The 27,576-nt window shown below is 34.8% G+C and overlaps 1 protein-coding gene across 6 annotated transcripts in view; it reads left to right on the forward strand.

Annotated features, from left to right (window-relative positions):
- Positions 1-27,576, forward strand: part of VPS54 (VPS54 subunit of GARP complex) — a 127,942-nt gene that overhangs the window by 60,521 nt on the left and 39,845 nt on the right. For all 6 annotated transcript variants that reach the window (XR_008676909.2, XM_031008384.3, XM_031008385.3 and 3 more), the window contains 5 exons: positions 10,381-10,507; positions 12,058-12,165; positions 14,891-14,946; positions 16,984-17,080; positions 25,494-25,834. Coding sequence is in view for 5 of the 6 variants with exons in the window: in XM_031008384.3 (XP_030864244.1) it covers positions 10,381-10,507; positions 12,058-12,165; positions 14,891-14,946; positions 16,984-17,080; positions 25,494-25,834 (729 nt within the window). In the remaining variant the exon portion in view is untranslated. The remainder of the gene's footprint in view (positions 1-10,380; positions 10,508-12,057; positions 12,166-14,890; positions 14,947-16,983; positions 17,081-25,493; positions 25,835-27,576) is intronic.

Raw genomic sequence — 27,576 nt, forward strand, 5'->3', positions numbered from 1 at the left:
CATTTTGCTCAATATTTTTCTATTTTTTTTTTTAGAACCACGTGTAAAGAGTGTTATTTCTTCATGTAAAACATTTCTGTAAAGTTTCCTATCAAATGTCAGTTCCAATATGTTTATAACTGTTTAAAAGTTTGGTATCAGAACTTGAGTCTCTGACTTCCAATAAACATATAGCAATTTATTTTCAAAAACAAAAGTACTCTAAAAGAAAATGTTTTTATAGTCAAGGAAGAATACTGAATCATACGTGAAGTAGTTTAAGACTTGTTATTATAACCCCATTCTTTTGTTTGTGTTTTGTTTTAAATTTGTGTCAAATCCTATATGATGATTTACTTTCTTGACTTTATCTTTCCTTTTGCTAAAGGTTGTTAAATATCAACATTAGTTACTTTCTTATATGGTTTCACAGATATTTTTAAGACCATTTAACTTTATTTAGAAGCATAAGAATTAGTTTTGGATGCTTTATAGATTGATTTTTATCCAGTAAAATATGTATTAGAGATCTCTTATGGTAACATAAGCATTAGGTTATAAGCTGTTCTCCTTAGTTTATTAAAATAATTACACTCTCCCATTAGGAAATAAGAAATATTCTACTTGAATTTCACACGTTTTTGTCTTTTTTATATCAGAGTCCATATTTTAGTCATTTCGTGGGCCATATACTAAGCCATAGGGTCTTACTTGAAATAAGAAATCTTTCAGTAGGACAAGCAAAGGACTCTTTTAAATTTATTTGTTAATAGTCTTTCCATTTTATGAATCTTAGTCCAAGTTTTGCTTTTGGCTATACTGTTCTTTGTATTTCTTTTTTAATACGTTCTATTTAATATATATATGCAGTCTTGCCCTGTCACCCAGGCTGGAGTGCAATGGTGCGATCATAGCTCAACTATAGCCTTGAACTCCTAGGCTCAAGTGATCCTCCTGCCCTAGCCTCCTGGGTAGCTAAGACTATAGGTCTGTGCTACCACGCCAGACTAATTTTTAAATTTTTTTGTAGAGATAAGGTCTTGCTGTGTTGCCCAGACTGGTTCTATTGCTTTTAAAGGGAACTTTCATACCACAATTTTCCAGTAGTTAAATTACCACAAATGCAAATCTCCGTTTTCAAAAAGGAATTTTAATAGTTGTATTTGTCTGCCATTTTTCTGTGTACTATTAACCTAACATCACATTTTTTCTAGTCATTAGTAGCAAATAATGCTTACGTGTGACTTCTTTTTTCTCATTCCTTCTGTATTTTTTGACTTTGAAATTATTTTTCATGTAAACTTTTTTGGTGACCTCTGAGCTCCCAGAACACCTTGTTTATATTCTCTAATGAAATTTTACAGTCTCCTACCATGTTTTGTCATGGTTTGTGTTTTTATTTTAAATCTTTCTATCGGGCTTTGAATTTAAATGTCTTGGACAAGAGCTATGTTGTACACATCTTAATATGTATTTGTGAAATCTGTGAATTATTCAGTATATTACCAAATGTATCTTGACACTTTATTCCACTCTTTTTTTTTCCTGTCTATAATCATTGTCCCTAATTTCCCATTTATAATCTATATGACTATAATTCTTAATCCTGGCTGCGTAATAAAATCTCCAGAAGAGCTTTTAAAAAAAGTGTGCCACACCTCACCCAAGCCAATTAAGTCAGACTTTCTAGAGGTTAAGGCTTGAGCATCTGTATTTTTTTGAAAGCTCTCTGGGAGATTCTAACGTGCACCATAATTGAGAAGCCTGGTTTATAACTACTATTGGATACTCAACTTTTTCATGATTTGTAATTAAAGTGGTAGCATCTTCCTACATAAATTTATTCTTTCTAAAATGAAATTTTCAACTAACATATCTTCCTGTCTCTATTCAAAGAGGTTTCTACTAATGGATTTGGGGGTATGATGTATCTGTATAAGTTCCAAGTTTGATTTCCCCTCTTCAGAACTTGAAGGGTAATTTTGACTCATTGCATAACTCATAATTATTATAATTCTTTTGTACATTTGTAGAATTTTTAAATTTAAAAAATTTTGAATGATTTTACTGCCTGAATTGTTGCAAAATTGGGCAATTTTAATTATTAGGACATAAATTTTTTTTTTTTTTTTTGAGATGGAGTCTTGCTCTGTTGCCCAGGCTGGAGTGCAGTGGTGCAGTCTTGGCTCACTGCAAGCTCCGCCTCCCGGATTCACGCCATTCTTCTGCCTCAGCCTCCTGAGTAGCTGGGACTACATGTGCCCGCCACCACACCTGGCTAATTTTTTGTGTTTTTAGTAGAGACAGGGTTTCACCGTGTTAGCCAGGATGGCCTCGATCTCCTGACCTCGTGATCCGCCTGCCTTGGCCTCCCAAAGTGCTGGGATTACAGGTGTGAGCCACCATGCCCGGCCCGGATATAAATATTTTTAACCATTACATGTGAAATGAAATTTTGCTATCTATTACCAATAAAAATGATAATCATTGAAACAATATATATCATTTATATACTAATTTAACTAAAAGTATTGCTGAGGCTAATGGCGTTCAAATGCTTAAGCAGATGTAGTACATAAGTCTCGTGAGCCCAAGAATGCATTCAAATGTTGATATCTTGCAGGTTTTGATACAGAAAATCTTTAGTTACCTTGAAACTTAGTGCTATTTGTGTGTCGTTATTTGCTCTTACTGTAAAGCTTTGTATAGAAACTCTTAGTTTTCATCACTGTCATTAACACTCTATTCCTACTACTTCATACCATGATTACTACCACCGCCATTCTACAACAGAGGACATATATTGAATACTTGAGTATTCTGTACCAGATACTGTGCTAAGTATATTGACATCACCCACTCCCTAAAAAACTGTGAGATAGGGAATGTTACCCACACTTTACAGATAGGAAAACTGAGGTCATATAGCAAGTTAAGTAACAGTACAGTAGAGATTCAACTTGGGTCTCACTGGGCTTGAGAGCTATGCTTTTTAATATATTTGTTTGAGGATCTTATGGGGCCTCAAATAGATCACTCTGAACATCAATACTAATTTGATTGTACAAACTGTGGGCAATTGAGGTATAGGTTTGCTCAGCAGCCAGGAACTACCATATTAATGGATTTTGGCGTAAAAATTACTGCAGCTAGCTTGTTTTCTACTTGTAAGCCTTTTTTTGTTTTGTTTTGAAAGAAAAGATGCAAAACACTCAGTTTATTATAGATTCCAGTTTATTATGATTTCATTGATCAGTGGCCACTGTGAGATTCCATTTAAGGGATATTTATTATTGGATGTATCAAAAGGTATTTAACATGTTATTTGACCTTAAATCTCCTATAATTTAGATTTTAAAATATTGTAGTAAGAAAACATCCACATTGTATGTTTTGTGATGAAGAAATCAGACTTCTTACTATTTGATGAAACTAGAATTACTACAGAGTTTATTGATATACAAGGTTTTCTGATAAGAACAGCACAGAGGTCACTGTATTGAACATACAGCTTAGTAGAAGGTCTGAATTAATGTGCAAATTGAGGCATATCTAAGTAGAAAGTATTGGGATTGTTTCAGTTTACTTAGCTGGGTATATTTTTCAGAAAGTGATATTTTAGTTGTCATTTCAGTAGATTCACCACTCTAAATTACTGTATGTGATTATTAGGATACATACTTTTAAAACAAGGTGTTAGCAGATTTCTTAAATATTTTTGTTAAGGTTAATAATAATGCATACATCATTATTATTGCATCTATTGTCAAAGTAGCCAAGAATATAAAAGAATAGATTGAGGATGAATAGGTGAAACTTGTAAAATATTATAGTTCTGAAAGTTGCATTTAAGGATTTGTGTAGACAAATTCTTGCATATATAAAATACCTGTGATTATAAAATAAGTACTGTTTGGTGTTAGTATTGAGGTTCTTTATTAAATTAATTATATAGCCTGTATTAGATAATTAAACTTTAAAATTACTTTAAGGATACATAAAAATGAAGCTACTCAAGTTATTTAAAATAATATCTAAGGTCAAATAGAACATTGCATTTAAGTTGTGCCGAAATGAGGGAAAGTTTTATTATTTTGATGCCCAAATATCAGTAGGTACAGTCATATGGACCTCCCACCATAATTCTTTATGGAGATTTGTTGAAGACTATTTATACTTGAGGTAACACATACCTGAGTGCTAACCTCTAGTCTGCATTAAAAAAGAATCAATGATCTTCATAAAAATAATTGAGAGCCAAGCAATATTAGGTCTAAATTTATGTCCTACACTGTCACTGTCTTTTTTTAAACTTATACTCAAACATACACAACAATAAAGGAAATTATATGAAAAGAATTATAGGAAGCTAGATGAATTGTTTATCTAAGTTGTCAATGCAAAGCCAAGTTTGTTTTATCTGTATCCTGTATTATTTTGTAACAAACCCCGAACATTTTGTTTCATTCATAAATACTTCATTAGGTATCTTTGAAAGATAAGGATTTTTTAAAAATATAACTCTAATGTCATTTATATTTTCAAATATAGCTAGTCAGTGTTCAGATTTTTCTGTTTGTCTCAAAATTCTTTCTTATGGTGTGTTTATTGTAATCAGGGTCCAAATAATATCTATATATTGCAATTGGTTGATATGTCTCAAGTGTTTTTTGATCCATAGTTATCCATTCTAATTTTCTTTCAAAATACTAATCGAAGAAACTGGGTTGTCTTATAGTGCTTCTCATAGTTTGGATTTTGTAAACTATGTTTCCATGTTTAGCATGTTATTTTTTCATCTATATTCTCTGTAATTGATAGTTAGTTTTAAAAGCTTGATTAGCTTTAAATTTTACTTTTTAACAAGAGCACCTAATAGACAGTGGTGTGTATTTCAGTCAAGAAGCATGAAAAGTCTCTCTTTTGATGATTAGCAGCCATTTAATAATTGTTGTCTAGATTTATCATTAATTGTGGGCTACAAATTATGATACTCTAATTCTATCCCACTTTCTTATTCACTGGAATATTTCTATGAATTGATGTTTCCCTATAACAATTATTTGGTCACCCTTTGAAAGACAATTCTTACAAGATTAGACAGGATAAATGCTAGATTCTTTTCCTTTATTTAGCTGTTTTCAAAATAACGAATTGGAAATCTAGCATCCTCCAAAGATAACTGATGAATTTTTAAAGATATTATAAATACATGGATTTATATGCAAAGTGTTTTAAGTTCTTTCTTTTTAATTTTTATCAATGTTCAAATTGAATTATCATTTGTAGGAACCTCCTCAAGTTCATTCTTGAGTCTTTTTGATGATTTCCTAAGTAGTTATTGACAGTTTTCTTACTTTGTGTTATGACAGGATGTTTATAGTATGCATTTCCTACCCCAGACTTGTAATCTGCCATTTGTCTAGGGAGTCCTACTTTCTTTTAGTAGGAAATAGTATTTAGAAATCCATATGGGTAGTAGGCATGTTCTTGCTACTGGATTGGCCATTATTTCTAGGCTTTTGTAGTGGACAGAACTGTGAAATAATTTTCTCTTTTAAGTGACTTTGATACATCTTAAGGAAAAGAAGAGGAAAAAGTCCTATATTGTTTGTATTAATAATATTGTTCTGAGACAATCTGTATGTTGTGGGATAAAACAAATGAGGAATTATGTTAGTGTCATTAGTAATCACAATTTTCAGCCTGATTAAAAGACGCATATGTAAGATTGAAGAAGTAAAAACCATATAGTCTTGAATTTAAATGGAAGTATCAGTATGACCTCAGTTTTTCTCCCCCACAACCCCTACCATAAGTCGCCATTTAAAAGTTTTAGTTTGTATCTATCCATCCATCTGTCTGTCTCTCATCTTAGATAAGCGTTAGCGCACTGTACATACTGTTCTCCACCTTGCTGTTTTTACCTTACAATATACTCTGGATATTGTACATGCTCTACAGCATGCATTCTCAATGGGAGATACTACCGCAAGAGGGCAAACGTTGGCTTTTGAAAGGTGAAAAAAAATCTTGAATATAACAATGGTTTTTGACCCTTCAAAGGGCCATAGTACATAAACAGATATATAATACATTTGTGGCATTAAAGTTTCCTAGGGGTGGCTGGGTACCGTGGCTCATGCTTATAATTCCAGCACTTTGGGAGGCCAAGGTGGGTGGACCACTTGAGGTCAGAAGCTCGAAACCAGCCTGGCCAATATGGTGAAACCCTGTCTTTTACTAAAAACACAAAAATTAGCTGGGTGTGGTGGCGCATACCTGTATTCCTAGCTACTTGGGAGGCTGAGGCACGAGAATTGCTTGAACCTGGGAGGTGGAGGTTGCAGTGAGCTGAGATTGCGTCACTACACTCCAGCCTAGGCAACAGAGGGAGACTCTGTCTAAAAAAAAAAAAAAAAAAAAATTAAAAATTTCATGGGGTTGTGTGTGTGTGAGATTAGAAAAGGCTTCTAGAGGGGAAATAATGAAAAAAAAACTGCTCTATAGCTGTATGTATAGGTATTTATCAATTCTTTTAAAAGTGAGTAATATCTATTTAAAATAAATGCGTTGTGATTTATTCAACCATTCTCCATTGGTCAGCATTTGGGTTGTTTCTATTCTGTTACAGTTACCAACAGTAGGGCAGTTAATGTATGTTCTTTGGTATTTTTGCTCATTCATCTTTGAGACAGATTCTAAGAAGTGAGATTCCTAGGTCAAAATTCCTCTGTGATTTTGCTAGATACTGCCAAATTCCTCTTGTGACAATGTTTTAGTTTGTACTGGTGGAAATATTCTAAATTAGTCTACTGTAAGATATTGATGCCATTTATGAGAACGTTTTTAGTCTATTAACTAACTATAAGAAATATAATTTCCTGTTGTAAGATGCAAACTTATATGTTATTTCACTTATCAGATTTGTTTCATAATTATCACTACTCCTACTTAACCTATGTTGTTTATAAAACAAGAATAATGCATCTACCCAAAAGGTCAAATGGTTTTAACTGATTTTTTAAAAATTGTGTTATATCTCATCTTTCTTAGTAAATACAGTTGCCAATATTAAGGATTTGTTTTTCAAGTAAATGTAGTGTGGATATATTTTAAATGTTTTTTAAATTTTAATGTAATATAAAATTTAAATGTTTTAAAACTGCCCCTCAAAATAGAGCTTAAAACATTTTTTTCCCTGAGATATAAACATATTTTCCATTGGACTCTTTCACTTAAGTTTTGAAATTCTTTGGACCAACTAGGTTATCTAGGCTTCTTTAGCTCATTGCTTTTACACAGCTATTTGAAAGTATGGCAGAAATCCCTTCATATATGAAAGTACTTCATCCTTACATTTTTCAGTCTTGTGTTTCAATGACTTTCAGTTTAATGACTTAAGGGATGTTGCACAGTAACTCAAACTGATTATAAGAAAGATTGAATTGAGTCCATCTGTACATACAGTCCTTCAGATATTTATTTGCACCCAGAACAGGGCCTAGCGCAGGGTAGGCACAAATGTTTGTTGAATAAATGAATGACTAGGGAGCTACCACCATTGATATTCAGTAAATAGTTAATAAGGAAAGGACTTAGAATGTCAATATTTTGTCTGTGGAAAACAATCATAAATATACCCAGTAACCAGGTTTTCTAGAACACATTTATTTGGAGGCTAAAGGTACACCTTTGACCTTGAACAACATGGGTTTGGACTTGTGGGTCCATTTATACACAGATTTTTTTTCAGTAAATATATTGGAAAAGTTTTTGGAGATTTGTGAAAGTTTGAAAAAACTTACCACATAGCCTAGAAATATATATGCCATGAATGCATAAAATATATGTAGGTACTAGCCTATTTTATCATTTACTACCATAAAATATACACAGCACTATTTAAAAAGTTAAAATTTATCAAAACTTGCACACAGACTGTATATGGCCCCACTCATGCAGTATTAAATCATAACTGCAGAAAACTAACTGTGGTACATATTGTACCACTGTAATAATTTCATAACCACCTCCTTTTGCTACTGTGGTGAGCTGAAGTGATGCTAGTCATCTATGTTTGAGCAGTTCCTCTCTCCAGTAAATTGAGTATCACAGTAAAAGGTGATCTCTTATAGTTTTTGCATGGTTTTTATTGTCTTTAATACATACTATACACCTTAAATACCACCATGGGACCCATACTAAGTTCACTGGTGATGCTGGAAGTACTCCCAAGAAGCAGAGAGAAGTCATGACATTTACAGTAAAAAGTTTAATTCCTTGATGTGTATAGTAGATTGAGGTCTGCAGTTGTGGTAGCCCATGATTGTAAAAAAAAAAACAACAGGTAATTTGTAAAGTCCTCACTCCAGCTACAACAGCATTTACAAAAACCTTTTCTTTTTGCAAGTACCTTTTTATCCATTATTGAAAATGCAGATTTTATGCAGGTGCAGGCTTACTATGAGAAAGGCATACCTATAGACTCTAATATTACTTGAGAAAAAGCTAAGATATCAAGTGGTAATTTAAAGCATAAGGAAAGTGAAGGATCTAAAGCTGGAGAACTTAATGCCAGCAAAGGATGGTTTGATAATTTTAGAGATTTGGCTTAAAAAAAATGTCATGATAATAGGAGAAGCAGCTTCTGCTGACAAAGAGGCAGCAAATGAGTTCCTGGATACCATTTAGAAAATAATGGAGGAGAAAGAATATCTACCTGAAAGGTTTTAATGCAGACAAAAGTGCCCTACTCTGGGGGGAAAAAAAAGCCACAAAGAACATTTATTAGCAAGGAAGAGAAGTGAGCACCAGGATTTAAGACAGGAAGGGATAGGCTATCTCTTACTGTTTTGTGCAAATGAAGTCAGGTTTCTGATCAGGACTGCCCTTATCTATAAAGCTGCTAACCCGCAAGCTTCAAAGGGAGAAGATAAATAACAGCTGCCAGTCTTCTGCTTATACAACAAAAGACCTGGATGAGAACCCTTTTTCTGGATTGGTGCCATTAATGCTTTGTCTCTGAAGTCAGGAAGTACCTTGCCAATAAGAGACTGCCTTTTAAAGTACTTTTGGTGTTGAACAATGCCCCTGTCCACCCAGAACCCCATGAATTCAGCACCAGAGGCATTAAAATGATCTCCTTGCCCCAAACACAACATCTCTAATCTAGCTTCTAGATCAGAGAGTCATAAGTACCTTTACAGCTCATTACACACACTACTCTGTGGAAAGGATTATCAGTGCTATGGAAGAGAACCCTGATAGAACATCATGAAACTCCGGAAGGATTACACCATTGAAGATGCCGTCATTGTTATAGAAAAAGTTGTGAAGACCATAAAGCCCGAAACAATAAATTCCTGTTAGAGAAAACTGTGTGCAGATGCTGTGAGACAATCAAGGAAATCACGAAAGAGATTGTGGATGTGACAAGGGTGAGGAATGAAGGATTTCAAGATAAGAATCTTGGAGAAATTCAACAGCTAATAGGTACGACACCAGAGGAATTAACAGAAGATGACTTGACGGAGATGAGTGTTCTCAAACCAATGCCAGACAATGAGGAAAAAGAGATAGAAGCAGCAGTGCCAGAAAACAAGATGACATTAGACAGTCTGGCAGCAGAGTTCCCATTATTCAAGACTGCCTTTGACTTCTTTTATGACATGGACTCTTCTATGGGCACTGAAACTAAAGCAAATGGTGGAAAAGAAGGGTTGGTACCATATAGAAACAAACATTTTTAGAGAAATGCAAAAGTAAAGTCAGAAATTACAGTGCATTTCGGTAAAGTTATACTGAGTGTGCCTGCCTCCTCTGCCTCCACTTCCACCTCCTCTGCCACCCTTAAGATAGCAAGACCAACCTCTCCTCTCCCTCCTCCTCCTCAGCCTACTCAATGTGAAGATAACCTTTATGATGATCTGATTCCAGTTAATCAATAGTCAATGTATTTTCTTTTCCATAGGATTTTCTTAGTACCATATTTTCTCTAGCTTTATTGTAAGAATATAGTATATGGTACACATAATATAGAAAAGAATGTGTTCATTGACTTTATGTTATTGGTAAGGCTTCTGGTCAACATAAGCTATTAGTAGTTAAATTTTTGGGGAGTCAAAAGTTATACACAGATTTCTGATTGCACTGGTGTTTGGTGCCTCTAACCCCCATGTTGTTCAAGGGTCAACTGTAAAGAGAAAAATGGAATTTAGAAGATGAAATGTTTGCAGTTATTTTGGTAAGTTAAAGGACTTCATTTTTTGAAAACATTGCATTATTGCACTGAAAAAGTACTGTCAACTGAAAAAGTTTTACCTACTAGTTCCCTTGATTGTGGAGCGAATTTGTAGTTTTTAGTGAATATAAATATAACATTTTTCTCTTCCTTTTTAGGCATTTGGGATCACAGCTTTGTGAATTAGAAAAACTGATAGATAAAATGATGATTGCAGAATTTTCTACTTATTCTCACAGTGACTTAAATAGACCACTGGAAGATGACTGTCAAGTTTTAGAAGAGGTATGTGTTTTAACTGTGGAATGAAGTTGATGCCATTGCTTAACAGTCTTGGCTTAGAACACATTTTTCTCAGATTATAGGAATCAAAATTATCTTAAATTTCAAGGGCTATCAGACCTATGAAGTCCTTCACTAGCTATGTGACTTTAGCAAGCACCATGATTGTTCACTATCCTATGGAATTAGAGAATAAAATAATTGTATAGCTTAATCAGAAATTAGAGTTAAAATGAGCTTACAGACCAAGTTAAAAATACAGATATAGGATGAATTAATTTATATTCTGTGTTTATGTGTGCGAGTGCTGGAGCTTGTCTTTTATAAAAAGTGATCATAGTTGGGCGCATTGGTTCCATGCCTGTAATCCCAGCAGTTTGAGAGGCTGAGGTGGGAAGATTGCTTGAGCCCAGGAGTTTGAGACCAGCCTTGGCAACATAGGAAGACTCCATCTCTACGAAAAATAAAAAAATTAGCTGGGTGTAGTGGTGCATGAACATCTGTAGTCCCAGCTACTTGGGTGGCTAAGGCGAGAGGATCACTTGAGTCCAGGAGTTTGAGGCTGTAGTGAGCCATGATCGTGACATAGCAAGACCCTGTCTCAAAAAAAAAAAAAAACAAAAACCGAAAAAGTGATCATTATCATATGGTAATTACCCGTCATTCAAATTTACTGAGTACCTATTATGAACATGTTTTTTATATATGTATATACAAATACATAATATCTAGGCTTCACTTAGCTGGTAACTTCTCAGTGTTAATCACTGACAACAACTAGTAAAAAATCCCAGAAACCCTGATAACTGCCTAAGTAAAGAAACTTTTGTAGATGTTAGCAGTTGACTTCCCACTGTGAGAGTCTAGGTCATTATTTCAGTCTTCTAGACTATGCATTACAAAGCATGGGTGAGGCGCAGTGGGTCAGGCCTATAATCCAAGCACTTTAGGAGCCTGAAGCTAGAGGATCGTTTGAGCCCAGGACTTTGAGACCAGCCTGGGCAACACAGTGAGTCTACAAAACAAATTTAAAAATTAGCCAGGTGTGGTGGTGCATGCCTCTAGTCCCAGCTACTCGGGAGGCTGAGGTGGGAGGATCACTTGAGCCTGGGGAATCAAGGCTGCAGTGAGCTGTAATCACCTCGCTACACTCCAGCCTTGGCAACAGAGTGGAACCCTGTCTCAAAACAAAGAAGCAAAAACCAAAAAAAACCCACAGGGCCCATGGAGTATTTATTGGTCATCAGGGTGTGAGAAGGATATTTTTTACTTGTTGAAACTAGAACAAAAAATACCCTTGTATTGTTTTGCCCGAAAACCAGCTTCATTGGTTCACTGTGGTGGGGTGGGATTTATCTGTTTTACAGCACTGACTCCAAAAATCTCATGATAAGATTGCTGTGGGAGGGGTTTTCAGGCTGCTAGAAAATACTCTGTGCAGGATAGAGATCTGAGGATCAAACAGAACTCTTGATGCTGAATATTTCTACCTCTAAGTAAAATTACTTCATATTTAAAATGTCAAGTTACATACTTTTATTTTATTTTAACAGGAAAGACTAATATCTCTTGTATTTGGACTTTTAAAACAAAGAAAGCTTAATTTTTTAGAAATCTATGGTGAAAAAATGATTATTACAGCAAAGAATATCATTAAACAGGTAATTATGCATTTTTATTTGATATATTTTGGTCTGGAACCTTTGTGAAGTTTATTTTTATGTTATCCTAGTAATAATATATATAGTGTAATAGTAATATAGCTCATTTATGTAAAAACTGAAAATTTAGAAAAATGAAAGTAAAACATAGCCCTACCAGCCAAAAGATTATTGCTATAGGAATATTTCCATGTGTAGACTGATTTTCTTATGTTGTCATTATGTGTATATGATTTTATACATATATTTCAGTTACAATCATAAGCAGTTTCTCATATTATTATAAAAGCTTTCAGAAACATCATTTTTAATGATTGTGTAAAGTCCCATTAACATTATGTTAAATCTACTTAACTTTTCCTCTGTGTTGAATATTTAGGTTGTTTTTCATTTAATACAATAAATAGCACTGTGACAGACATCTGTGGTATAAAGTTATTTTGTTTGTTTTTCGTACTTAAGAATGTTTGTTCTTAGACTGATTCCTAGAAGTATTGGTTAGAGAGTGAAAAGTATTTTTAAGTTATTTGATGTATAGAATTCCTATTTAAAAAGATTTGCCAATTTATACTCCCATCAGCAGTAGACAAATGTTCATTTCCTTTTTATCCTAATCTCTAAGAAATTATAAACTAGAATCCATGTGTTTTTCAGTATTCCCTGATCTTTGTTTTGACTTTTTTTAGTCAGATAAATCTTATCCACTGAACTTCAGTTTTTTAATATATGAAAAAGATAATATGATTTTAAAGGTATTTATTAGGCTTAATTGATTATTATCATTAGGTTGAATGTACATATATGAGTTTTTAAAGTTTAAGTAAGTTTAAAAGTTAAATAAGCAAAAAAATTATAATCATCCCCTCTTTCAAGCACTGATTAAAACACTATTTTTAAATTGGTACAATCACTTTGAAAAATTGTTGGCAATATATAGTAATGCCAAATTTGCATACATGTTGTGACCCAGCATTTCTATTCCTAGGTATGCACCCAACAGAAATATGTATATAAGTTCACCAAAACACAGCAGAAGAATGTTCCTGGCAGTACTATTTGTAATTTTAAAAACTGGAAACAGCCCAAATTCCATCACCAGTAGAAAGGATAAATAGAATTTTGATGTATTTGTACAGTGGAATACTATACATTAATGAGAATGAATAGATTACACAGAATAACAAATGAATATTATAGACATAATGTGGAGCCAAAGAAACCAGACACAGAAAAGTATACATTGTATGATTCCACTTATGTAAAACTCAAATGCAGGCAAAATTATTCTGTGGTTTAAAAATCAAGATAATAGTATATTTTTGGAGGAAGTAGTAACTGGTAGGGGAATAGGGGAGGAGCTCTGGGTATTAGCAAGGTTGTTTCATGAGCTGAGTTCTGATTACACAGATGTACTCCATTTGTACAAAAATATTGAGCTGTAAACATAATTTGTACAATTTTCTGTATATATATTTTAAGCAATTTCTAAAAACTGGTATGTTTCAATTCCCAGACTTCAAATCTAAGCATTTATTGTTTAATTTTAAACTGTTGCATGTATCACAAGGAAATGTAACTTCTAATACTAATTTCTTTTGGGATTTTAATATGGGGCTTACACCTTGTTCCTAAGTATTATAGTTCTGCTTTTCTGGTGTAGGATTTTGAACAGTTTTGAATATTAGGTGATTTTAATTATTACAATTCAAACATACTCTGAAATAATTATTTAATTGGCTAATTGTAATCAGCTTTTCAAACACTGTGAGAGATACATAAGAGATAAAAATCTGGTAAAATAATTATTGTAGCCAGTAAGAGCCTTTAAAATTTTTTTTTATCTTAAGTTCAGGGGTTCATGTGCAGGTTTATTATGTAAGTAAACATGTGACATGAGTTTTTTTGGTATAGATTATATCATCACCCAGGTATTAAGCCTGGTACCCATTAGTTATTTTTCTGGTCCTTTCTCTCCTCCCACCCTCCACTCTCCAATAGTCTCCACTGTGTGGTGTTCCCCTCTATGTGTCTGTGTGTTCTCATCATTTAGCTCCCACTTGCAAGTGAGAACATGCAGTATTTGGTTTTCAGTTTCTGTGTTAGTTTGCTAAGGATAATGAGCTCCAGCTCCATCCATGTTCCTGCAAAGGACATAACCTCATTGTTTTTTTATGGCTGCATAGTATTCCATGGTGTACGTGTACCGCATTTTCTTTATCCAGTCTATCATTGATGGGCATTTAGGTTGATTCCATGTATTTGCTATTGTGAATAGTGCTACAGTGGACATACGTGTGCATGTGTCTTTAATAATAGAACAATTTTTATTCCTCTGGGTATGTGACCAGTAATGGGATTGCTGGATTGAATGATATTTCTCTCTTTAGGTCTTTGAGGAATCGCTACACTGTCTTCCACAATGGTTGAACTAATTTACACTCCCATCAGCAGTGTATAAGTGTTCCCTTTTCTCTACAACCTTGCCAGCACCTGTTATTGTTGACTTTTTAGTAATAGCCATTCTTACTTGTGTGAGATGGTATCTCATTGTGGTTTTGATTTGCATTTCTCTAATGATCAGTTATGTTGGCCACATGTATGTCCTCTTTTGAAAAGTGTCTGTTCATATAGTAAGGGCCTTTTTAATGTACAAATGGAACATGGAATACTTAGGATTTGAAAGACAATTAATCGAATTGTTTTTGTTTTTTCTTAAATTTTGCAGTGTGTGATTAATAAAGTTTCACAAACAGAAGAAATAGACACAGATGTTGTTGTGAAGTAAGTATAAATATATAGGTTGGTGGTTATCAGTCAGAGAAAAGATGATAGAGGTAAATTAGAATAATTCGAAGTAGATTTCGTTAAGGAATTATTTACTAAGGTGTGAGCAGGGTGTAGGAAAATCACAAGTGACAGTGCGGAACGAAGACAGTGCTTAACAGAATTGAGGAGAAAGGTAGTTGAAAAAAAGCTGTGACCTTGAGTAGAGGGAAGCAGTCACCCTGAGGCAACCCTTGAGAGAGGCAGGAGAAATAGGTACCTTTACTAGAGAGCTAGAGGAGTAGGTACCTTTACTCCTTCCAGTTTTTGTAAGGGCTCCTCAATGGCCAGGCCCACATGTTAGCTTCCCAGAGCAGAGAGCAGGATGGACAGGGACAGAACATAGATATGGAGAGGTGAAATTGGAGATAATTCATTACAGGGGCATAGCAAGCATTATGTTTAAATTTGTAGCTATGTAATTAAAATCAACTTTTAATTGGCTTTGAGAAGTTTGAGTTAATGATTTTGAATTGCCCATGTTTGTATTTTTTTTTTGTTTTCACCCTAGAAATTCCTATTCTTGGCCAGGCGCATTGACTCACACCTGTAATCCCAGCACTTTGGGAGGCCGAGGTGGGAGAATCGCTTGAGCCCAAGAGTTCGAGACCACCCTGGGCAATAAAGTGAGACCCCATCTCTACCAAAAATAAACATTAAAAAAATAAGTTGGGCATGGTGGCACATGCCTGTAGTCCTAGCTACTCAGGAGGCTAAGGTAGGAGGATGGTTTGAGCCTGGGAGGTCCAGGCTTCAGTGAGCCATGATTGTGCCACTGCATTCCAGCCTGCGCAACGAAGTAAGAGCCTGTCTCAAAAAAAAAAAAAAAAAAAAAAAAAAGGAAAGAAAAGAAAAATTCCTATTCTATTATTTTAAGAAGAATAGTGATAATATTTTATGACTGAATTTCTTGTTCATATGGATATTTAAATGTTTTTAGCTGGCTTAGATATGAATAGCAATATGTACAACTGTGAAACTTTCTTGGGCCAAACTCACAGAATGGAGTATTAATTTCCACACTATTATCTAGGGAAAACTCAATTTCAGAATTAGTTGAAGCAAACTATAATAATCAGAGAATTGTTAGTGGTTGGAAAACATAAGTCATTGGGACACTATTAGAAGCTCCATGGATGTGGAGAGTCAGTTTTTCTTCTTCCCTAGGGAATTTTCTCCATAGAAGGAGAGAACTTCCTGTATATCAAGTGTTGTAGTATCTTTTTAGAATAAACTCTTAACTGAAGCTGCGTTTATTAAAAATTTAGAGTAATAAGTCATTTTGGTACTATAAAATATCTTTAGAGAATGAATTTGTATTACTTTTTTTCGCCTTGAAGTTAATGATTTCTGTCAACTATCAAAATAATATTGGCTGCTGCTTACATGGTACTTTTAAAAATGTGTCATGAATTGTTCTAAGTATTTTTTATTAACTCATATAATATTTACAACAACCATATAAGGTAGGTTCTGTCAGTTTCCTCATGTTAGATGAGAAAATCGGAGCGTGGAGGGGTTAAGTCACTTGCCAGAGCCACATAGCTAGCAATTCCAATAAGCTGCTGCTATTTTAAACCAAGGCATTGTGTTGTGGTTCCAGGGCTCTTAACTCATGCCATATTACTTCTCATATGGTATTTTTAAAGTTGTAGTTAGAAAAGCAGATTATTAAATTTTGGGGAGAGATGTATGTTTCCATTTTTATTCCAGAGTATATCTTCACACTTATTTCTCTATGGTTTATTCATTCAGTGATCATAAAGCTTGTTCATATGAAATTGATATATGATATAGTTAACTTACCAGTCTTAAAAATATTTAAATAAGCCATAACTCTTTGGTAATTTACCTCTTCAACATTTTAGTTAGGTATCTAGATGAAATTGCATTTTATCACTAGATAGTATTTAGTCTCATTTCTTCCAGTTTGTAGATGTTATATTGATTGGCCCAGAAACAATCATTATTTTTGTTTGAATTATTTTTTTCTAGGCTTGCAGATCAGGTGAGAATGTTGAATTTTCCCCAGTGGTTTGATCTGCTCAAGGATATTTTCTCTAAGTTTACAATTTTCCTACAGAGAGTGAAGGTAAGCTTATAAATTAGTTTGTCCAGAATATCCCTAAAATTAAGTCAGCTTTCTAGATACATAATATGTAAATAAAGACTCAAACTAGAATAAAACACAGTTTCTTTGTTTTTGTAATTTTTCTAAAGAGGCTTGTTTTTAAATAAAAATTTAGGTACCTCAGAGTTTGACAGTTTTAAGAATTTAGTAAGTTATAATTTTATAACTTGAAATATTATGCTCTTACTTTACATTAAATATTATACAGTAATATTTCCTCTCATGATTTTTTGTTCTAGGTTATCTAGAGGTACAATATTGTTAAACACCCCAAAATCACCCCAAACTATCAATTTTTCTATAAAGTCAATGTTGATATGATGGTGTTTTAAAATATATTGTTTATATTCAAATTACCTTGCTAATTTACTTTTTTTTTTTTTTTTTTTTGAGATGGAGTCTTGCTGTTACCCAGGCTGGAGTGCAGTGGCGCAATCTTGGCTCACCGCAACTTCTGCCTCCCGGGTTCAAGTGATTCTTCTACCTCAGCCTCCCGAGTAGCTAGGATTATAGGCGTGTGCCACCACGCCTGGCTAATTTTTGCATTTTTAGTAGAGATGGGGTTTCACCATGTTGGCCAGGCTGGTCTCGAACTCCTGACCTCAAGTGATCTGCCCGCCTCTGCCTCCCAAAGTGCTGAGATATAGGTGTGAGCCACTGTGCCTGGCTGCCAATATTCTTTATTTACATTTTTATTTCACTTTTTGGGCACGAATCCAATCAAACATCATGTGTTACATTTAATTATTTTGTCTCTTTAGTCAAGCCACTTAATTTTAAACCACTTAGTATAACAAAAAGAACAGGTCACGTATCATTTTACAGAAGATGTCAGACTCTAATACATACTGGTTTGAATCACCAGCATGTCATAGCTTTGGTTTAAGAAGAATACAGGCTGGGCACGGTGGATTACACCTGTAATCCTATCACTTTGGGAGGCCAAGGCAAGAGGATCACTTGAGCTCAGGAGTTTGAGACCAGCTTGGGCAACATAATGAGACCTCATCTCTACAAAAAAAATTTTTAAATTAGCCAAGCATAGTGATGCACACCTGTAGTCCCAGCTACTTGGGTGGCTGAGGTGGGATGATCACCTAATCCCAGCAGGTCAAGGCTGCAGTGAGGCATGATTGTGCTACTGTACTCCAGCCTGGCCAACAGAGAAAGACTCCATCTCAAAAAATGAAAAAATAAAAATAAAAAAAGAATACAATCATTAGGAATTACCATGTGTAACAGTTAAAAGGGACCATTTGTGAAATTAGATATGCTAATTAGAAATGCTAATTAGATTAGAAATGCTAATTAGATATGCTAATTAGAAATGCTAATTAGATATGCTAATTAGAAATTAAATTAGAAATGCTAAGTCACATGTGTAAGCTCTCCAATCAGGTTCACAAAAGTTTTATAGAGTGGGATTCACTGTGCTTAATTTAGACTGCTTCTAAAATGTTGATCCTACCTATAGATGGTGACAGACACAAACTTGTATCTATAGGTGTTCAATAACAAAACCATGTTTTCACTTCTTATATTCTGACCATGACCTCATCATCACACACTTCAACTATTGCATGTCTAGATATATAGAACTCTTACATTGCATAGTGTAGAATTGGCCAACTTTTTGCCAGAAATTTTTTAAAGTACAGTAAGTCTTCAATGTTATGGATAGGTCTTGGAAACTGTGACTTTAAGTGAAACAACTTATACCAAAGCTATTTTTTTCACTCATCATTATAGTGAAACATTTCCTTCAATGTTTTTTTCAATAACATTGAAGGAAACAGTGTTATTCAAAAACCTGCTGTACGTGGTTTCACTTAAAGTTACAGTCTCCCAGAATCTATCATCCATATTAAGTGAGGATTTACTGTAGTTATTCCACTATGTGGAATGGCTCTATGTCAGCTAAACTAAGTAGAGTTATTATTTTATGTATGTGCTATATGAAAACTGATTGATTATAGTTGTAATTTCTCATTTTCACATTTGGACCACTTAAACTAGTACTTATGTACAACATCTTTACAGATGACATGAAATATGGTACTTTTTTCTGTGAAAAAAGTTTGTGATTCTATCAAGTATTACTTCACTGAAAAATAATGTTAATTACAAGCTGTTCATTTTTATTGAAGAATTTAAAAATAACTAAAAATTGGAAAGAACCCAGATGTCTAACAATAGAGAAATGGTAAAATAAATTATGCTTGACACATTCTTTACCATGGAATATTATATACAGCCAAGGATTTTTAATGGTAGGAGAAAATACATACATTATGATATTCAGTTAAAAATGCAAGATACAGGGCCAGGCACCATGGCTCACACCTGTAATTCCAGCACTTTGGGAGGCCGAGGCAGGCAGATCACAAGGTCAAGAGATCGAGACCATCCTGGCCAATATGGTGAAACCCTGTCTCTACTAAAAATACAAAAATTAGCTGGGCGTGTTGGTGCATGTTTGTCCCAGCTACTTGGGAGGCTGAGGCAGGAGAATCACTTGAACCCGTGAGGTGGAGGTTGCAGTGAGCCAAGATGGTGCCACTGTACTCCAGCCTGGTGACGGAGCAAGACTCCGTCTTAAAAAAAAAAAAAAAAAAAAAAAAAGGCAAGATGTAGATGTACTTACATAGTGTGATCTCAGCTATGTCAAAAAAAATTTTTTTTAACCTTTTTATCTTCCTAGAACAAGGAGAAACTTTGGGGTTTTTTGGTGGTTTTCTTTAGCTGGTCAGATTAGATGTCATTTAAATTTTTTATTCTTTTCTATTTTCCCTGAATTTTCTACAAAGAGAAGTATTACTTTTATAATCAGAAAAAGTTGTTTTTTTTTTTTATAGAATTTACCACATTACAGGAATAGACTATTTGAATTTCTTGTTTGATTTACCAGGGTTAATAATTTACTTTCCTACATTGTTGCATTTATTTCTCAAAGACAAAGGATATCCAATTCTATATGTCACTTTAGTATTACGCTTTTTTTGTTTTTTTGGTTTTTTTTGAGGTAGAGTTTCACTCTGTCGCCAGGCTGGAGTGCAGTGGCACAATCTCAGCTCACTTCAGTCTCCGCCTCCCAGGATCAAGTGATTATCTTGCCTCAGCCACCTGAGTAGCTGGGATTATAGGCACACGCCACCATGTCTAGCTAATTTTTGTGTTTTTAGTACAGATGGGGTTTCACCATGTTGGCCAGGATGATCTCAATCTCCTGACCTTGTGATCCACCCACCTTGGCCTCCAAAAGTGCAGGGATTTAGTAGTATACTTTTTAAAAGAAATTAAAGGGTACATTTTCAGCCAGAATATTTCAATAGTTTTTTTATTTTGAATGGATAAATAATAAACTATTGGGATTTATAAATTTCATATTTGAGTAATTGTTAACAACTTGAGGATCTGTTGCTGTTATTTGTATTTTTTTAGTGTGTATTTTTTCTTTCTTTTTGGTCATGGTAAAAATAAACATAAAACTTATCATCTTAACTGATTTTAAGTGCACAATTCAGTGGCATTAAGTTCATTTGCACTATTGTGCTACTGTTAACAAACATCCATCCACAGAACTCTTTTTATCTTTCAAAGCTGAAACTCTGTACCTATTACATAATAACTCTGGGCCTGGCGTGGTGGCTCACGCGTGTAATCCCAGCACTTTGGGAGGCTGAGGTGGGTGGATCACCTGAGGTCAGGAATTTGAGACCAGCCGGGCCAGCATGGTGAAACCCCATCTCTACTAATAATACAAAAATCAGCTGGGCATGGTGTCTCATGCCTGTAATCCTAGCTATTCCGGAGGCTGAGGCAGGAGAATCGCTTGAACCCAGGAGGTGGAGGTTGCAGTGAGCCAAGATTGTGCCACTGCACTCCAGCTTGGGTGACAAGAGCGAAACTTTGTCTCAAAATAATAATAATAACTCTGGCCAAGGTGGGGCTGAAAGTCCCAACCCTCTAATCCTGCCTTAGTCTTTCAGGTGACCAGCCTTCATCCTGTGGCTATGTAGGGGCCCTCGGCTATTTGTCATCTCTTCAGCATATGAAGACATTTTTACCACTCTGGAGATTCCAAGGGTTTAGGGAGCTGCGTGCCAGGGAATGGGGACAAAGACCAAATATAGGCCTGACATAGTAGCTCATGCCTATAATCCCAACACCTTGAGAGACTGAGGCAGGAGAATCGCTTGAGACCAGAGTTTGAGACCAGTCTGGGCAACCTAGGAAGATCCTGTCTGCACACACACACAGCCATGCACACATGCACACAAGTCCTGGGCAAACCTAGCAAGATCCTGTCTAGACACACACATACACACACACACACCACACACACACACGTTTCCACTTTCCCCAATCCCCTGGCAACCACCATTCTACTTTCTGTCTCTATGAGTTTGACTCATAGAGCACTCATGCTGTGCACTGATTATTAGGTATTTCATATAAGTGGAATCATACAATATTTATCCTTTCGTGACTGGCTTATTTAATGTAGCTTAATGTCCTCAAGGTGCCATCTGTGTTGTAGCATGTTAGAATTTCCTTCCTTTTTAAGGCTGAGTAATATGAATAATATTCCATTATATGTGTATATACTACATTTTGCTTATCCATTCATTTGTCAATGGACATTTGTGTTGCCTTCACCTTTTGGCTGTTGAGAATAATAATGCCATGAACATGCATATGCAAATATCTCTCTGAGGCCCCCTTTTAGTTCTTATTTTTGTCAACCCCAGAATTGGAATTTCTGGATCAATACGGTCATCCTATTTGTAATTTTCTGAGGAACCTTCACACTGTTCTCCATAGCAGCTGTACCATTTTACATTTCCACCAATAGTGCAGGGTTTCAGTTTTTCTGCATCCTTGCCAAAACTTGTTATTTTCTGGATTTTGTGAGACTAGCCATCCTAGTGGGTATGAGGTGGTATTTCCCTGTAGGTTTAATTTACATTTTTCTAATGATGAGTGATGTTGAGCATCTTTTTTATGTGCTTATTGGGCATTTTTATGTCTTTTTTGGAAAAATATTTTATTTGCCTATTATTTAATGGGGTGGTTCGGTTTTTTTGTTGTTGAGTTGTAGAAGTTCTTTACATATTCTGGATATTAACCTTTTATCATATACATGATTTGCAAATATTTTCTCCCATTCCGTAGGTTGCCTTTTTACTCTGTTAATGGTGTCTTTTGATGCATAGAAGTTTTTCTGTTTTGATGTAGTCCAATTTGTCTATTTTTTTTGTTGTCACCTATGTTTTTCATTTCATATCCAAGAAATCAATGCCAAATCCAGTGTCCTGAAGCTTTTTCCCTGTATTTTCTTCTAAGAATTTTATATTTTTAGAGCTTATATTTAGGCCTTTAATTGACTTTAGTTTGTTTTTATAGGTGGTATAAGACAGAGGTCTACTTTCACTCTTTAGCATGTGGATATTCAGTTTTCCGAGTATCATTTGTTGAAAAGACTGACCTTTCTGCATTGAATGGTCTTGCCACCCTTGTCAAAAAACATTTTACTATATATGTGAGAGTTCATTTGTGGGCTCTCTGTATTCTATATGTCACTCTTTATGCCAATACCACACTGTTATGATTACCATAGTCTTGTAAGTTTTGAAATCAGGATTATAAGACTTCCATACTTCATTCTTTACTATTGTATTTTGACTTTTTATTAAATTCTTGTTTATTGTTAGCACCCTATAGATTAGGCTAATTTTTATAGGTAAGAAAGATAACAGCCTTTAAATGCAGCTTACCTTCTTTTCAAGGAATTCTTAGCTTTTAAATTTCATTTTGTTGTATGGATAAATAATCCTAGTCTGTCATTTTAGAATGACAATATCAGTTGTCATTATGGTTATCAATATGGCTACCAGATATTTCATTAACTCCATTCTCAAGATTGGAAAATTATATTTGGCTTAGCTGTCCTGGTGTTTTTGAAACATGAACTTGTCTATAGACTGTGTAATAGTTCAGAAAGTAAACCATGTATCTACTGTTGAAACTATTATGTATTTTAAAATCTTATTTTTTGGATACCAGTCTTCTGGCATTCTTAAGAATGGCTTTGGATTTGGAAAAAATAATCAGCAAATCTTTAAAAGTGTAGATACGGTGAAAACAGCAAAGAAGAATCCCTAGGAGAATACCTGATATACTTTATGTGGAAAATTTTAATAACTGTATGAGCAAAGATGTTATTAAAACGAACGAAGTATTCAAATCAAACTAGTTTAAACAATACAAGGAATGTATTGGCTCTGGGAATTAAAGAAAAGTCCAAGACTAGGAAGGGCTTCATGCATGGTTTTGTCTTGGTTCTCCAGCTTAGTTTCTCTGTTTCCAGTTCAGCTTTGCCTTTCTCTTTCCTCTTGGCTTCATCAGTTCTAGGTCTGCCACATTTGCCACAATTCTGTACCACCTAGAAGTTTTCTATTTTTTACTTAGAGTTTTCCTTCTTCAGTCACCAAATGAAATTCCTTTATCGATTAAGCCAAATTTAGAATTTTTCACCTGGAGTTTTTCTTCTTCAGTCATCAAATGAAAGTCCTTGGCTTTAATTGATTGAACCAGTTTAGGTCACATGTCCAGTCACTGTGATCAGGAAAATGCTGTGCACTGATTATTAGTTTAAATCTGGATTTTCTTCTCATCTCTAAGCTAAACATTAGGCAAGGAGGTTGGGAGTACACTGAGTGGGCTATTTAGAACTGATACTTGAAGCTGGAAAGTGGGCTTATTTCTACCCAAATTATATGGCTGTTGTACCATGGGAAAAGTGATGTAGAATAGATGTTGGATAGGTCTGTCATGTCTTTTTATTTTAAAAAGTTAAGAAAGAAAATTAGCAAGACAGAAGAGATAAGGAAAAAGACGCAAAACAAGATGGGGGAACTAAGTATATCAAAGATTGGACAGCAGTGAGGATTAAAGCAGCAGTAGTGGAGCAGCAAGTTTGTGACAATACAGAAGAAGCTAGTGAGCAATGAAGAAAGAAAAAAAATGCAGTATCCATAGTAGACTTTGGTCCTAAAGCTCTTGAAGGCTCTATCTTCGGTATACTGTATGGGCTATTGACTCATTTAAAATGCTTTCAGTTCCAAATAACAGGAAACACAACTCAGAGGGTCTCAAACAGTTAAAGAGGATTTATTAGCTCATACAACTAAAAAAATACACAGAGGTAGGTCAGCCTTAAGGTCTTTCATAAAAAGGTTGTTGGTGTCATCAAGCTTTGGCTTTATTTCTTTGCAATTCTCTCTTCTATGTACCTTACTAATGATTAAGCTCAGATTGTGGTGGTTCCATGTACTAATTGGACTAGCTTAGATCCTTTTGTTGATTTTGGAGACCCGAAGTTAGAGTCTGCTTCCCTAGAACCATGTAGATTCCAAAAAAACTAACCAAGCGTTTTGAGAAAGGGAGAAACAATTGTAAGACTGCAACTGTGAATGTTAAAATAGGCAAGCAGTCCTTTATTTCTTAATTGTCCATAAAGACATTAGTTTACATAAATTTACTCTTCATTTGCCTAGCTTTCAATATTTACTGAGCACCTCCTATTTGCCAGGCACTATTCTAGGCATTAGGATTACAGTGTCATGGAATGGAGCTGACATTCTAATAGAAGGAGACCTAGAATAAACAAAGATAATTGTACATAATGATAAATGGTTTTTTTTGTTTTTTGTTTTTATTTTTTTACAAAAACTGGATAATGGGATAGGGTTGCTGGGTGGAGAGTCAGGGAAGGCCTCTGAGGAAGTGACCACTGGAGCCAGAACCTCAGTGATGAGAAGGAAATATGTACAAAGATCAAGGTGAAAAGCATTCTGGATAGAGGAAACAGCAGAGGCACTGAGGTGGGAACAATCCTGGAATGAGGGAAGAGTAGAAAGAGAACTAGAATGTCTGGAGAGTAGTGAATAAGTGAGAGAAGATACGAGAAAAGGAGAAAGAGAGGTAGGGGCTAGGCATGGTAAGTAACACAGATTCCTTTTCATTTAGACAGGCATATCAATGTATATGATTCTCTGATGGGCAAGTTATGTTTAGTGTAACCTTTTTAAGAGGTCAGAGAAATATGCATATTTTAGGGAGATTTCCATTTTAAAAATTAGTTAAAATATAGGAAGTTTATTTCTAAGCTTTAGTGAACCCATTTCTCCTGGCCATTTCTTTTTCACATCACTTTTCCTATGTAATAAAAGATCGGTAGAAATTCTGATATACATGACTTTGACTCATTTATGATTATAGATGTCCAAAATTACATGCACAGAATTCTCTTTGGGAACTTCAGGTAAGAGATATTTTACATCCCTTAAAAGTGTGTCCTGTTTTCTTGTAGGCAACATTAAATATCATTCACAGTGTTGTTCTCTCAGTTCTTGACAAAAACCAAAGGACTAGAGAATTGGAAGAGATTTCACAACAGAAGAATGCTGCAAAAGATAATTCACTGGACACAGAGGTGGCTTATTTAATCCATGAAGGCATGTTTATAAGTGATGCATTCGGTGAGGGTGAGCTAACACCTATAGCAGTTGACACTACCTCTCAAAGAAATGCATCTCCAAATAGTGAGCCCTGCAGCAGTGATTCTGTATCCGAGCCAGAATGTACTACTGATTCTTCATCCAGCAAAGAGCGCACATCATCATCTGCTATTCCAGGAGGTGTGGATATTATGTGAGTATAGTGGCTACTGCCAAATTGACAAGATTTTGAGTCATCTTATTAATGGATTCAGTAATATTGGTTATTCAGTCTATTGAAAAACCATGTAAATTTTAGAATTTAACAAAAATATATTAATTTTATGAAACGTATCTCTATAAAAATGTATGAGAATTAAGGAGGTGAGCATTGGAAGTAATTAAAAATTATAGAGTTTTAAGATTGCAAAAGAACTTTAAAGACCATTTTATTAAATGCCCTCATTTCAGTGATAAGGTAATTGATGCCCAGAGAGCTTAGATGACTTGCTTACAGTGACTAGTGGCAGAACATATACTGGAACCCAGGTCAGTTTTTGCTTTGGTCATTTTTCTTTCTTCTGTGTCACCTTTGTGATTTATATGTTGTGAAGATCTGTTTGATTTATAACTTTTGGTTTTTCAAAGACATGAATTTCCAAATGGATCACATCTTCTCTTAAACCTTATTTTAAAAACTTCTTATTTTGAAATAATTTCAAATTTACAGAAAAGTTACCAGAATAGAATAAAAAACTCTCATATAACCTTCATTCAGATTCCCCAGGTGTTAATACTTTACCACATTGCACTCTGCCTCCCTCCCTCTCTTTTTCTCTTTCTGTCTCCTTTTGTCTTTATCTCTTATGTTAATATTTTTTCTGAATCCTTTGACAGTAGGTTACAGACATGATGCACTATTATCCCTGGATACCTGGTGTATATTTCCTAAACACAAGAACACTCCTATATAACCTTAGTATACTGATTAAATACAAGGAAACATTGATACAATAAATTATTAATATTACCATCTGATCCACAGATCCCATTTAAACAAAGTTTACCAATTGACCCAGTAATCTCTGTTATCAAAAAAATAGAACCAATAAAATATTTCTGGTCCAAGAATAGTTTGGATTTAGTTATTGTTAAGAATAACAATATTTTTATTATCTTTATATAAATCAACTCAGTACTTTATTATAACTTCTTTTTCTGTTTTGTTTTTTTTTAATTTAAGTTCTGGGTTACATGTGCAGAAAGTGCAGTTTTGTTACATAGGTATACATGTGCCATGGTGGTTTGCTGCACCCATCAGCCCGTCACCTACATTAGGTATTCTCCTAATGTTATCCCTCCCCTAGCCCTCCATCCCTCACAGGCCCTGGTGTGTGATGTTCCCCTCCCTGTGTCCACGTGTTCTCATTGTTCAGCTCCCACTTATAAGTGAGAACATGCAGTGTTTGGTTTTCTGATCTTGTGATAGTTTGCTGAGAATGATGGTTTCCAGCTTCATCCATGTCCCTGCAAAGGACATGAACTCATCCTTTTTTATGGCTGCATAGTGTTCCATGGTGTATATGTGCCACATTATCTTAATCCAGTCTATCATTGATGAACCTTTGAGTTGGTTCCAAGTCTTTGCTATTGTGAATAGTGCCACAGTAAACATACGTGTGCATGTGTCTTCATCGTAGAATCATTTATAATCCTTTGGGTATATGCCCAGTAATGGGATGGCTGGGTCAAATGGTATTTCTAGTTCTAGATCCTTGAGGAATCACCACACTGTCTTCCACAATGGTTGAACTAATTAACACTCCCACCAACAGTGTAAATGCATTTCTGTTTCTCCACATCCTCTCCAGCATCTGTTGTTTCCTGATTTTGTAGTGATCGCCATTCTAACTGGAGTGAGATGGTATCTCACTGTGGTTTTGATTTGCATTTCTC

The sequence above is a fragment of the Gorilla gorilla genome, chromosome 12, assembly GCF_029281585.2.
Source record: "Gorilla gorilla gorilla isolate KB3781 chromosome 12, NHGRI_mGorGor1-v2.1_pri, whole genome shotgun sequence".
Lineage (NCBI taxonomy): Eukaryota > Metazoa > Chordata > Mammalia > Primates > Hominidae > Gorilla > Gorilla gorilla.